At 42.2% G+C, this 13,084-nt stretch overlaps 2 protein-coding genes across 2 annotated transcripts; one reads left to right on the plus strand and one right to left on the minus strand.

Moving 5' to 3' along the window:
• The first annotated feature begins 372 nt into the window (after positions 1 to 372).
• On the plus strand, positions 373 to 12,303 carry Rrp5 (Ribosomal RNA Processing 5). The gene is made up of 11 exons (XM_028306049.1): positions 373 to 490; positions 752 to 940; positions 1,572 to 1,816; positions 2,439 to 2,558; positions 3,411 to 3,491; positions 3,643 to 4,534; positions 4,883 to 5,094; positions 8,869 to 8,997; positions 10,233 to 10,488; positions 11,591 to 11,756; positions 11,971 to 12,303. Exons 1-11 carry the CDS (start codon positions 418 to 420, stop codon positions 12,128 to 12,130), a joined length of 2,523 nt encoding a protein of 840 aa, XP_028161850.1. The 5' UTR covers positions 373 to 417; the 3' UTR covers positions 12,131 to 12,303.
• On the minus strand, positions 12,194 to 12,932 carry Naa80 (N-alpha-acetyltransferase 80). The gene has a single exon (XM_028306052.1). It carries the CDS (start codon positions 12,923 to 12,925, stop codon positions 12,317 to 12,319), a length of 609 nt encoding a protein of 202 aa, XP_028161853.1. The 5' UTR covers positions 12,926 to 12,932; the 3' UTR covers positions 12,194 to 12,316.
• Between the last annotated feature and the right edge of the window lie 152 nt (positions 12,933 to 13,084).

The raw sequence follows: 13,084 nt of genomic DNA on the forward strand, positions 1-13,084 counted from the left end.
TCCCTGACAATAAAGCTGTCATACACAATCTTACGTCAGATCACTGTGGTATTAAAGTAGAATTTATTTGTAATAATTTGAATAATAAAAGTAAAAAAAATGCCGTATGTAGACCTGTAACCATCAGTCGTCTAGAACGTTTTAAAAATAATCTTGAAAATAAATTGCATTTAGTCCCGTATGTGCAGGGAGACCCAGATGCTCTTTACAATAACCTTTTCGAATGTATTAAAACCGAACATGACAAAGTTTTTACGGTAAAGCCATTAAAACCAAATACCAAATCAAAGTTTAGTGACTGGGCTACCAAGGGAATATACAAAAGTCGAAATACGTTATATGAACTTTATGGCATGAAAAAGTATNATCCTGGGCCGCTCGTTGCACTTCAAGCTGGGCGGCGGGCGCGCGGGCAGCATGGCGCTGCGCCACGTGCAGGTGGACGAGGACCTGGCTGATGAGCAGGTGCTCGCCAAGTCCTACCCCGTCGGTGAGTGTGTGAGACGGGGAGTTGTGTGTGACACGGGGAGTCGTGTGTGACACGGGGAGTTGCGTGTGTGACACGGGGAGTTGTGTAAGGTGCCTGCAAGGTCGGGAGTAGCATCTGGATCGTTGTAAAAATCCTTGAGGGAAGCCTTTGTCCAGCAGATGACTTTATTTAACTACATGACGACGATGACGTCAGAGATGAGACAAGTGCCTATATAGGCTGAACTGTGGGTTGTCACATAGCTTTTTATGTGTCTTCCAGGCAGCCTCCACCGAGTCCGCGTGTTAGCCTACAGCCTGTCGGACTACACGTATTTAGTCACCGACCAGCCGGCTCTTCTGGCTGAGAAATACTTCACGCTGGACCAGTTGGACGTTGGAGACTTTGTCGACGGCACAATCAAGACCATTGCTGACAATCATATGCTGGTGGACGTTGGGAGGCTAACGGGTGAGTGATGTTATTGTGAACTGTAAACCTAGGGGGCTACTCCGAAACGCTGTTTAGTTTCGAGTCTATCTGTCATCGTCGCTCATGCTGCCATCTCGCTGTGTGAGAGGGATGGCAACATTCGAAACTTTGAATTGTTTTTCGGAGTAGCCACCCTGGACCAGTTAGAAGTTGGAGACTTCGTGGACGCCACAGTCAAGACCATTGCCGACTACTATTATGCTGGTTGTCGTGAGGCTCACTTTTGAGTGATGTGAACTGTTGAATGAAATATTATATGAATTTATCGTTGGAGATTCATTTTTAAATTGTTGCTTTTGAAATATAAAAGGTATAAAAAGCGGTGATTCTGGGAGAAAACTGTTTGTATGAGAGACCACTATCAAAAAGTCAAATGAAAATTCTCTATTTCTAATAGTTACAATTTCAGAGTATGGGGTTATGGTTTTTTCTTGGCGTAAAGGTTCTAGAATTACCCATATCGAATAGAAGGTTATTTCATTTTTACTTACTGATATATTTCAGCTGATTCAGAGCCGGTGAGGGTAGTCACTATCCATTATTGACTACAATTTCATAAATGTAGAATTTGTACGAGTTATGAGTGAATATACTCAACCTATTTCCTCAGGTTACATACCACAAACGCATTACTCCGACGCTGGTCTTTTCATCGACCCAAAGAAGGCCAGCACGTCGAAACTTCCCAAGAAGTTCAAGGTCGGCCAGCACATAAGGGCCCGGGTGCTCACCGTCGACCGCCCCAAGAAAGGCCTGCTGCTGACCGTGAAGCCTTCGCTGCTGGATGAGGAGCTGGTGGTACTGAAGAGCTACGAGGAAGCGGAGGTCGGGAAGGCGTACACTGGCTTTATTAGGGTAGGTTTGGTAATTTAGTTTGATAATATAGTTTGTTTAGGAAAGACATTACAAAATAATATTTTCGTAAACAAATAAACAATTTTATTTAACTGGTCAAGTGATAGAAAAACCTCCTGTTTTTTACAAGATAAGCAAATGATCTTCGCAGAAACTATGTTGTTATCTATTTGTACTTCTTTCTGTCTTGTTGGTTGTCCTAAATAAATAAAATAAAATCAGTGTATCGTCTACCTTGGTGGTCTAGTTGTTAAAATCGACGACCGTGCATGCCGAGCAAAGGTTTTAACACACGCTACAGATACATTCGATGGTTTATCCAAAAGTTGAAAATTTATAAAAATAAATTGGCTCATTCAAAGAAAATTACCAGAGAATTACCAAACAAACAATACATAATATGCTCGTGCTTTGTCCTCGAGATTAGAAATAAGAACTATGTAGTATCACGTACGGTGATGGCAGCGTACGTGATACTACGCTGGTCGCTGGCGGCTACAGTTCTTATTTCTAATCTCTTCGGACAAAGCCCTCGCATAATTATGATAGAACTTCACTTTTTAAGTTCGTTTAATCATTAATTAAATAAGTAGTTGTAAATTGTAAATGGCGGTGGTTTCAGCTGGTCCGCGAGTACCTGCTGGTGTCGTTCTTCGACAACGTGACGGCGCTGGTGCCGCGCGCGCACGTCTCGCGGGAACCGCTGGAAACGCTCGCGCACGCCTTCCACCTCGGACAAATTGTAAGTCCACACCAAAACTAAATCTAATTCAACTACACAAAGCACCCCAGCTAAATCTAACGAAACTTCCTGCCCCGTACAACCAAACTGTGGAATGGATGGACTGTCGTCTGCGGTGTTTCCGGACGGATACGACCTGCAAGCTTTCAAGAGGAGAGCGTATCTTCACCTTAAAGGCCGGCAACGCACCTGTAACGCCCCTGGGTCTGCGGGTGTCTATGGGCGACGGTAATCACTTACCATCAGGTGATCTGTCTGCTCGTTTGCCTCCTGACACATAAAAAAAAAAACACAATTTCTGTAAAAGTACACAAAATTAATCCACCTGGGGCAAATTGTAAGTCACGACATACCACAGTGAAATCCAACGCAATTTCTCTTAAATACAACATTTTAGGTCTTCCACTTGGGGATGAGATTAAATCATACATCACAGAGGGCCCAGTGTGACTTTTCATTAAACGCGCTCACTAGTGAGCGCATCAAAAAATGACATTAAATGCATGACGGATTGTAGTTGCGGGAAACGTTCAAAAACTAAAATTTTCACTAGTGAGCGCGGTTTGATGTAAACTCACACTCAGCCCACAGTTACATCTGACTCAACAGTCTAGTTATTTACTGGTTTCATTATGTTAATTGGGTATTTGACACCATTAACTTGTAATTCCAAGACAACTTCATCAAATCAAATTCTAAGTCTTACAGTTACAGCTGATTCAACGAAGGCTAGGGGTCATATTTACTAGCTTCATTTAGTATTTTTTTATGTAGCTTCTCGGTCTTACAATACAACTGTGTTACTCAGAATATTAAGCTTAAAATACTAATCATAATATTATTTACTTTCAGGTGACATGCACAATTTTGAAGGTGGACGCCGAAAACAAAAAAATGACTGGTAGCTTTACTGTAGTCCCATTTACACCTCGTGTAAGTAGACCAAAACCTCGTAAAATTAATGATGTATTTTTTAAGCCCGTGTATATTTTCGTAAGAGTTTAGCTATGTTTATTTCCTTATTATTTTTTCCATAATTTTTGTTTCGTTATCTCACAATAATAATTCTAAAACTTATTTTCAGCCTAAAAATGAAAAAGCAGAAAAACGCAAGCAAAAGTCTGGTGATGAAGTGCCTAATAAGAAAGCAAAATGTAACGATGAAGAAACAGACGTAAAGGATAAAAAGAAACAAAAGAAAAAACGGGCTGATTCAGAAGCAGATGACGACAAACATGACATGGTCGCTAAGACCAAGAAAAAGTCTAAAAAAAGCAAAGAGAAAAGTAAACCGGAACCTGCAGAAGACTCTGACAACAGCGAAGCAGAAGACAAACGCTCAAAAAAGAAGAACAAAAAGAAAGAACAAGAATTAAAATCAGAAGAGAGTGACGCGATAGAAACAGATTTTCACGAAGACAGCGATCAAGTGTTGACGCCAGAAGACAAGCACCTGATAGATTTGTCCGACTGTGACGATATCAAAAAGTGCAAAAAGAGGATCGTGTCTCTAACAAAGAACGTTAACGCCAGAATGAAAAGAATAGACAGGATCGATCAGAAAATCGTCAAAATAGAAACGAAAGGGCTCAGCGCAAAGAACAAAAGGTACCACACAGCGATGCACACAGAAAAGTTAGTCGTTCAAGAGAGAATAGCTAAATTATTAGAAGCTTTAAAGAAGGCGCAAGAGAAACTAAAAGAATTAGGGTTCGACGAAGAAGAAAACCGCCAAAACAAATTGGATAAGAAAAAAAAGAAGGAAGCAGAAGTCAAAGAAGAAGACACGACCATAGAACCACCTGTAAAAGAACAGAAAGAGACAAAAGAAGCAAAGAAAAGGAAGAAAGACATCAAGATAGTGGAGAGTCTAGAGCCAGCATTAGAAGTGCCGAGTGCTAAAGATTTCTGGTCGGCGGACACTGAGAACTTGACGAAGAATGTTCAAGAGGAATCCAGCAGCAGCGAGGAAGACGTAAGTGTCATTTTATGCATCACTATTTGCCACTTGCCGGCTTTGCATGGCTTAACATTGTTCAAATCTTGAAAGAAAGAAAGAAAAAATGTTTATTCAGTATCATCGACAATACACTTACAATACTTAATATTATTTAATGAGAAGGTAATTACTTGCTGTTTTCTGTCACATTATTTCTCAATCAAATGTGTACATTTGTATACTCATGTAATCTTAATGCCATGTCATGTCGCCTAGTCATCAAAATGTAATGCATTTTGAGCATTTTAAATGTCACATTAGGTCATTTACCATCTAACTGCCTGCAAAGCCATCCACCTATAAACCATTAAACTAATATTCCAGGAAACAGAGCAGCCCAAAAAGAAGCGTAAGAAGCGCAGCGCAGCAGAGAAGCTGGCGAAGTTACGCGAAGAGGAAGAGCGTATTCGAGCGTTAGAACAGAGAGCCGCCACCAGCGACCAGCAGCCGAGGTCTAGCGACCAATTCGAGCGAGCGTTGTTGGCCAGCCCTGACTGCAGCCAGCTGTGGATCGCGTATATGGCCTTCCATTTACAGGTGCGTGAGAAAACCTAGTTATATTGTCCCATAGGTAACTGCTAGAGCGGAAGAATCGCGCTGAAATTATCCAGTTCCAGCTTTACTCTTAACGATAACGACCACAGCAATATGGAAAGTTAAAGGTTCCGAATTGTAGCAAGCGTCTGCAATGAGGGCTATCGTTTTTATACTTAACAGTTGGCACCCCTGGCGATTGACAGGACCTTACTCTACAGTGGCGCCATCTTGATAAGTGCAAATGCGATAGTCCTCCTACCACTTTAGCGCTCACCAGTTGGTGCCACTGTCTTCGCTACTAGCAAGTGACAGGACCTTACTCTACAGTGGCGCTAACTGGTGAGCGCTAAAACGATAGCCCTCATAATGGCAAAGTCACCAGCGACCAACAGCCGCGATCTTGCGACCAGTTCGAGCGAGCGTTACTGACCAGTCCTGACTGCAGCCAGCTTTGGATCGCGTATATGGCCTTCCATTTACAGGTGCGTGACAAAATGTAGTTATAATGTCCCACAGGTAACTGCTAGAGCTGAAGAATTGCGCTGAAAATATTTAGTTCCGGCCTTACTCTTAACAACCACAGCAATATGGAAAGTTAAAGAATCCGAATTGTAGCAAGCGTCTGCAAGTATGGCAAAGTCACCAGCGAACAACAGCCGCGATCTTGCGACCAGTTCGAGCCTGGACTGGCCAGTCCTGACTGCAGCCAGCTTTGGATCGCGTATATGGCCTTCCACCTACAGGTGCGTGACAAAATGTAGTTATAATGTCCTACAGGTAACTGCTAGAGCCGAAGAATCGCGCTGAAATATACAGTTCCAGCCTTACTCTTAACGACCACAGCAATATGGAAGGTTAAAGGATCCGAATTTTAGCAAGCGTCTGCAAATATGGCAAAGTCACCAGCGAACAACAGCCGCGATCTTGCGACCAGTTCGAGCGAGCGTTACTGACCAGTCCTGACTGCAGCCAGCTGTGGATCGCGTATATGGCCTTCCATTTACAGGTGCGTGACAAATTGTAGTTATAATGTCCCACAGGTAGCTGCTAGAGCCGAAGAATCGCGTTGAAAATATACAGTTCCAGCCTTACTCTTAACGACCACAGCAATATGGAAAGTTAAAGGATCCGAATTGTAGCAAGCGTCTGCAAGTATGGCAGTCATCAGCGACCAAAAGCCACGATCTTGCGACCAGTTCGAGCGAGCGTTGTTGGCCAGCCCTGACTGCAGCCAGCTGTGGATCGCTTATATGGCCTTCCACCTACAGGTGCGTGAGAAAACCTAGTTATATTGCCCCATAGGTAACTGCTAGAGCTGAAGAATCGCGCTGAAAATATCTAGTTCCAGCCTTACTCTTAACAACCACAGCAATATGGAAGGTTAAAGGATCCGAATTGTAGCAAGCGTCTGCAAATATGGCAAAGTCACCAGCGAACAACAGCCGCGATCTTGCGACCAGTTCGAGCCTGGACTGGCCAGTCCTGACTGCAGCCAGCTGTGGATCGCGTATATGGCCTTCCATCTGCAGGTGCGTGACAAATTGTAGTTATAATGTCCCACAGGTAACTGCTAGAGCGGAAGAATCGCGCTGAAATTATCCAGTTCCAGCCTTACTCTTAACGACAACAGCAATATGGAAGGTTAAAGGATCCGAATTGTATCAAGCGTCTGCAAGTATGGCAAAGACACCAGCGACTAGCGACCACTTCGAGCGAGTGTTGTTGGCCAGTCCTGACTGCAGCCAGCTGTGGATCTCGTATATGGCCTTCCATCTGCAGGTGCGTGACAAAATGTAGTTATAATGTCCCACAGGTAACCGGAGCTGAAGCTGCAGTTGAAGAATCCACTCAAACAATCAGTTTGAAAGGGAAATTGCAGCCAGTTAGATTGTGTACATGGCTTTTCATCTGCAGTTTGTGATGAAACGTAGCTATAATATCCCACAGGAAACTCCTGAAGCTGAAGAACCTACTCGCAACGACCAGTTTAATAGATGTTGACTAATTCAAATCGTAGCCTGCTGTGAATTGCTTGATTGTCCTCTATCTGCAGGTGTCTGACAAAATATAGGATAATGTCACACAAGATATGTTAGAGCTGAAGAACTCCAATGATTGGCTTGAGAACCACCTATTAGCGAACCCAAGTTGTCGCCAGTAGTAGAGACGATAGACTACTGGCGACAACGACATGACCTTCCATAGCATGGAAGAATATAGGTAAAGACAGTTTGCCTCTGGTAAATTGGAGAAGGATGTGATTCTGCTGGAAACTAAGCGGCCACCAGCGTTAACGCCGCCACAGAACACAGCTACACGAAAATGTATTTAATAACGTCGGTCGCGGCATTTGGTAGCTGTAGCGTGAAGCCCGTGTGTGGCAACTTTAAGGGCTATATTTCACCGGGACACCATGGCGGCGCAACCAGTCGCCGCTACCAACAAAATATATACAGCTTTGCGCAACCAAACGGACACCAGGTGAGTAACTCTCTATAGAGCTGTATACATTTTGTTGGTAGCGGCGACTGGTTGCGCCGCCATGGTGTCCCGGTGAAATATAGGCAATATAGCCCTAAGGGCTCTCACCCACGGCGACTTTTTGTAGCGATGCAGTCGCGCTGCTGTAGCGCGTTAGTAGCGCGTTGGCATCACTTCTGTTGTATGTTGCAAATACGACTAACGCGCGTTAAGGCGATTAGAGTCCTCAATGACCTTGGGCGTTTGACCTTCACGCCGCGAGTAACACCCGCGCACCCCGCACCAAAAACTCCGATTTGACACCGATCAAAAATACACGGGCATAGGTAGATACAGAATAGAAGCTCTTTCTTCATACATTACTGCCTATTATTTTAAACTTAAATTGATGAACCTTGATGTCGGTGTCATTTAACTCAGGCGTAAAGGTATTTAATAAAAATAACAAAATCCATGAACATTTTGTGCGGGATAAAATTTTATTTTATTTTTTGTAAATTTTCTAATGCTTTTGTCGGTTCAGTCGTTCTCGAAATTTGAACAAACCCGACTTTATTACAAGCTTTTATTTAGCTTGCAATTTATGATGTAGTGCAACTTAGCCAAAGAAAAAATTCATTTTGATCGCTAATGTCAGTTTGTAGCGAGTGACACAACCTCCCCGTCTGAAGGCCAGCGGCCGACTGCCGCCCGCACCCCGCGAAGGCCCCCTCAACAGCAAAACGTTCGGAATTTATCAAAAGTAAAATTTATGAATGAAAGTAATGTTCGATTGAAAAACGCAACGTGTCATTTAAAGATTAAAGAATTCCCAATCTATTCGTGCAAAAATCTTTTAAATTAACATAGCCGTTTTGGAGGAGTAGGGAATTTAAGTAAAAAATCGATGTCCCGTATTTATTTTTTTAATCCAAAACAAAGACACGTAGCGAAAATTCAAACGTCACAAATGTAGTCCTTGAACTGTTGTATAACATACATTTTTTTCAACTATTTCTGTCCAGCAGTAAAAGAGGAGTAGGCTTTACAAAATGCCCATTTAGCGCGGATTGAGGACACTAATCGCCTTAAGGCGGGTCCGGACATGTATCATTTGCTCGATCCGATCACCGTGTCCGTATCGTCGACGCGTATCATGATTACATGTGGACGGGTAATAACCCGTCACGTCCACATAAAATATGTGGTGATCGGATCGGTAAAATGATCATATCTGGACCCGGCTTTAGTCGAGGGCCCTAAATGACGATGGTGAAGTTACCCAGTGACGTATTGTTTATTTGATGTGCGCAGGCGACAGAGATTGAAAAGGCCCGCGCGGTGGGGCGGCGCGCGCTGGGAGCCATCAGCTTCCGCGAGGAGCACGAGCGCCTCAACGTGTGGCTCGCGCTCGTCAACACAGAAGCGCGCTTCGGGACCAAGGTACGATACCTCAAGCAGTTCTCGATAGACTTACACCCTTGATATTTTAATTTAATTTTATTTTGATAAAACAAAATAAAATTAAATTAAAATATCATCATCATCATCATCAGAAAACAAACAGCTTACAAATACATAAATCTATATATATAAAAGAAAGTCGTGTTAGTTACTCCACTTATAACTCAAGAACGGCTGAACCGATTTAGCTGAAAATTGTCAGGGAGGTAGTTTAGAGCCAGGAGAAGAACATAGGATACTTTTTATCCCGTACGAAATTAAAAAAAAAGTCTGCTTATTTATTGCCATTAAGGCGAAACAAAGTTCGCCGGGTCAGCTAGTTAATAATAAATCTTTGGACAATTTCACACAGCGCCAGCCAGCCCCAAAGTAAGCAACTTAATGCTTGTGTTACAGTTGCTAGGCTAGCTTAACGGATATACTACTTATATACTTTTTTTTTTAATACATACATATTATACATAGTAACACCCAGACCCGTCACAGAAATTAAAATTCATCATTTCAATTTCTGCCCGGCCGGGAATCGAACCCGGGACCTCTCGGCATAGTAGTCCGCTCTGAACCACTACACCAAACGGCCGACAACACCAATTGCATCTATAGATACAGTGTAGTTGATCAAAGCCTATAGTTTTCACCTCTATATAACCAAGGGGTATAAAATTCTACTACTACGGTATAAAATACTAGACATTGTCATTCAAGGGGGAGGCTTATGTTCAGCAGTGGACGTCCTATGGCTGAAATGATGATGATGATGATTGTTATTCAAACTAGTTTTCCACACCCGTATACCTTTTATTAGTAAGAAAATTGATTTTACCATTTTCTTCATCACAAAATCACATTTTTGCATCTATTTTCCATATTTGGCGTCATGTCTAACGAAATACAGGTTGCTGAATCAATGAACCGCATTTTTTCTGTCCGATATCTCTTTCCGCGACGTGTAAAACCAAAATTTGTAGTAGTATTATCAGGGACTTACACCCGTATTCACAAACGATACTTGCTTAAGTGAAGCAGCAACGCTATGCGAAGTCCAACGCACAGAATAGAGCTCTATGATTGGTTCGTGTGTCACTCGGCTCAAGTATTGTCTGTTGTGACCCTGTGCGTTCACGCGTACTGTGATACCTCATACTAATGTTTTCGAATAGGGGTTTAAAACAGAAATAAAATCCACGCTTAAACTAAGCCAATTTTCCCAGGAATCCCTGCAAAACATCCTTCAAGAAGCAGTTCAAATGAACGACCCGTTCCAAGTGCACTCCAAGGTCCTGGACATCTACGTGGAGACCAGCAAGCAGCAGGAGCTGTGCTCTCTCGTGGACCTGATGCTGCGGAAGTATAAGAGAGATCCTGGGACGTACACGCTGTGTGGAGCGGCCTGCTTTAAGCTGGGGCTCGTGGAAAAAGCTAGACAGGTCATGCAGAAAGCCATTAGTGTGCTGGAGAAGAAGGAACGTAAGTACTGCCCCCCTAGACAAAACGCACTTTTTGATCGAATCGAAAATCGAATCCGTCAAAACTCCATACAAAAAAGGGGCTTTTCGACCACTTTTCGACTGGTTTGCGATTGTAATTTGCACTTTGTCTAGACCCACTGGTATTTACTGTTTAAGCCTAGGCGCAGACCACCAACTTTTAGCTGGCCGATAGTTGAGTCGGGCTGTTAATCAGTAGGTATAAATAAATAAATATCCTTGGACATTTTACACTGCGCTTCTAGTCCCAACCTAAGCAAAGCTTGTACTATGGGTACTAGACAACGGATATAAACATACTTAAATACTTTTTTTTTTTGTAAATACATACATATTATACATAGAAAACACCCAGTCCAATACAAACAAATATGTTCTTGCACATAAATGTTGACCCATGTACTGTACGGGAATCGAACCCGCAACCTCCGGAATATTAGTCCGTTTCGAACCACTACACCAAACGGCCGACGAGGTATGGAGATGTATGAACGTGCGCACATTACACCGATTTGGTATCGGCTGATTCTTCATACAAATTAGAATCGGACCCAATTATCGGCCAACTAAAAGTCGGTGGTCTGCGCTTAGGCTACATTAGAGAGCGGTGTGCTCCTGCTATGGAGACTAAATGATCATGGTGCCTATACAAAATAACATTCGTGACAGGTCCACTAAAGCGGAGCAGAGCGGAGATTTCATGGTTATTCAAAACATCTCTTTGCTCCACTCTGCCTTGGTGGAAACCGGGCCTTAATTCCGATCGATTAACGGCGCGAAGTTACCAACAATAAACTCCGGAGCCAAGTGATTTCGGAATCACTTGTTGTATCTTTTGAAGATAATGAAGGAAAAAAGATAAAGTTAATATTGAAAATGTCATAGAGCAAACAGGTGCAACCTCGGTGTTGCCAGACATTATTCTTAATTAATTACCAAAATTCTTATCTGCTTTTCTGCTGTCTTATTTGCTTTTTTTTTTACCTGATGTCCATGGCAATAAATGTTTCTTTCTTTCTTTCTTTCAAAATAAATAAAAAATATGAGTATCTACAGGTAATAAAAATTAATGTTCATTCCAGACATATCAGTGCTAGTCCAGTTCGCGCTACTTGAACGTGATTCAGGCGAGCGCGAGCGTGCGGAAGCGCTGTTCGAGCAAGTGCTAGCGGTGTACCCGCAGCGAGTCGATGTGTGCTCGGTGTATGTTGATATGCTGCTCAAGGCTGGCGACGTCGACCACGTCAGGTGAGTGCTAGTTTTAATTTAAATTTAATGCACAAAAATATTTGTAAGACTACGGTAAATGTGCTTTTAATCATGTTTTATAATCTTAATTTCACAAAGATAAATGCTTTTTTGACATTCCGATCTTATCCTGTCAACGCGACCAAGACACAGCCACATCAAACAATGCAAAAAATTGCTACAAACCTACTAAAATAGTAATTTTTATCAACAGGCAAGTCATGGAGCGTGTGACATCGCAGAAGTTGCCAGCACGAAAAATGAAAATACTGTTCAAGAAGTGGATTGAGGTGGAAGAAAAAATAGGAGATCAAGAAAAAGTGGAAGACATTCGGCAACGGGCCATGGAGTACATAGAAAAAGCCAAGTTTTAGTTATTTGTTATTCAATTTACTTAATTATTGTTCTCATCTGTCTAGTTGATTATTGTATCGTACTACCAATTGGTATTGTTATAAAGATACCCGTAAAATTCCATCCTAGCTGAAAATTTAAGTATCAATAATACGCAGAAAGAATTTGTCAAAATATTTAATAAACGTAATGATTACATAAAACAATTAAATGTATTTAAACATATAAGTCTTGCTACTTTTGATTGTATTAATAGAATTATTATTTACATTATTGTCTGGCATCGGTGGGGGTGGGGGAGGTGGCACTCCGCTCGGTGAATTACTAACTACCCGTGGCACAGGATTCTCGACCTTACATAGAGGTGGCTGTGGCTTATATCTATTCGGCAAACCACTGCCATAAATAGAGACAGGTTTGCAGATCGCATACCCCAACTTGGCGTAGAAATTCTCTTGGCCCTTCGTAGATAGATAAACTTTCTCTAACTTGAGAACTTGCTTACAATATTCTTCAGCTTTTCTCATGAGAAAACTACCTAGTTTCTTTCCACGTAAGGCTCTACTTATAACTACAGTTTCTACAAAACAGCCTTCGGGTATGGCCGGTATGGGTGTGAGTTTAAGGTGCCCTAGGAGTTGTTTATCATCGTTGACCAGGATCAAGCTAGTAGGCAGATTGTCGCACGAAGCTTGAAGGGACATCATCCTGACTGTCTCGCTGCGCGGCCATTCGTCGTTTATTAGATCGCAACATGGCTTCAGATATTTGGGGTGCTTGTGTAGCAATAATACTGTAAGGTTTTCTGATTCCATACTTTAATTTTCTGAAAAGGAATAAATATTTTATTAGTTTCAATAGAAGAATATTTTTTTTTGGTGTGGCAACATTCTACCTTTGCGATTGGCTTAAAAGAGCTTGTAGCCAGAGCCGTGAAAAATCTTTAAAAAAAATCTGTCACTGTCAAATACTGT

Source organism: Ostrinia furnacalis, unplaced genomic scaffold (genome assembly GCF_004193835.3).
Source record: "Ostrinia furnacalis isolate ACB-3 unplaced genomic scaffold, ASM419383v2 OfSCF1862, whole genome shotgun sequence".
In the NCBI taxonomy this organism is placed as follows: Eukaryota; Metazoa; Arthropoda; class Insecta; order Lepidoptera; family Crambidae; genus Ostrinia; species Ostrinia furnacalis.

What these genes read in the sequence shown, in the direction of transcription:
- Rrp5 (XM_028306049.1), top strand. Translation starts at nt 418, where the DNA reads ATGGCGCTGCGCCACGTGCAGGTGGACGAGGACCTGGCTGATGAGCAG. An exon ending in CAGCAGCAGCGAGGAAGACG is followed by an intron (nt 4,535 to 4,882) that starts TAAGTGTCATTT and finishes TAATATTCCAGG; the next exon opens with AAACAGAGCAGCCCAAAAAG. An exon ending in TGTGCTGGAGAAGAAGGAAC is followed by an intron (nt 10,489 to 11,590) that starts GTAAGTACTGCC and finishes TGTTCATTCCAG; the next exon opens with ACATATCAGTGCTAGTCCAG.
- Naa80 (XM_028306052.1), bottom strand. Translation starts at nt 12,925, where the DNA reads ATGGAATCAGAAAACCTTACAGTATTATTGCTACACAAGCACCCCAAA.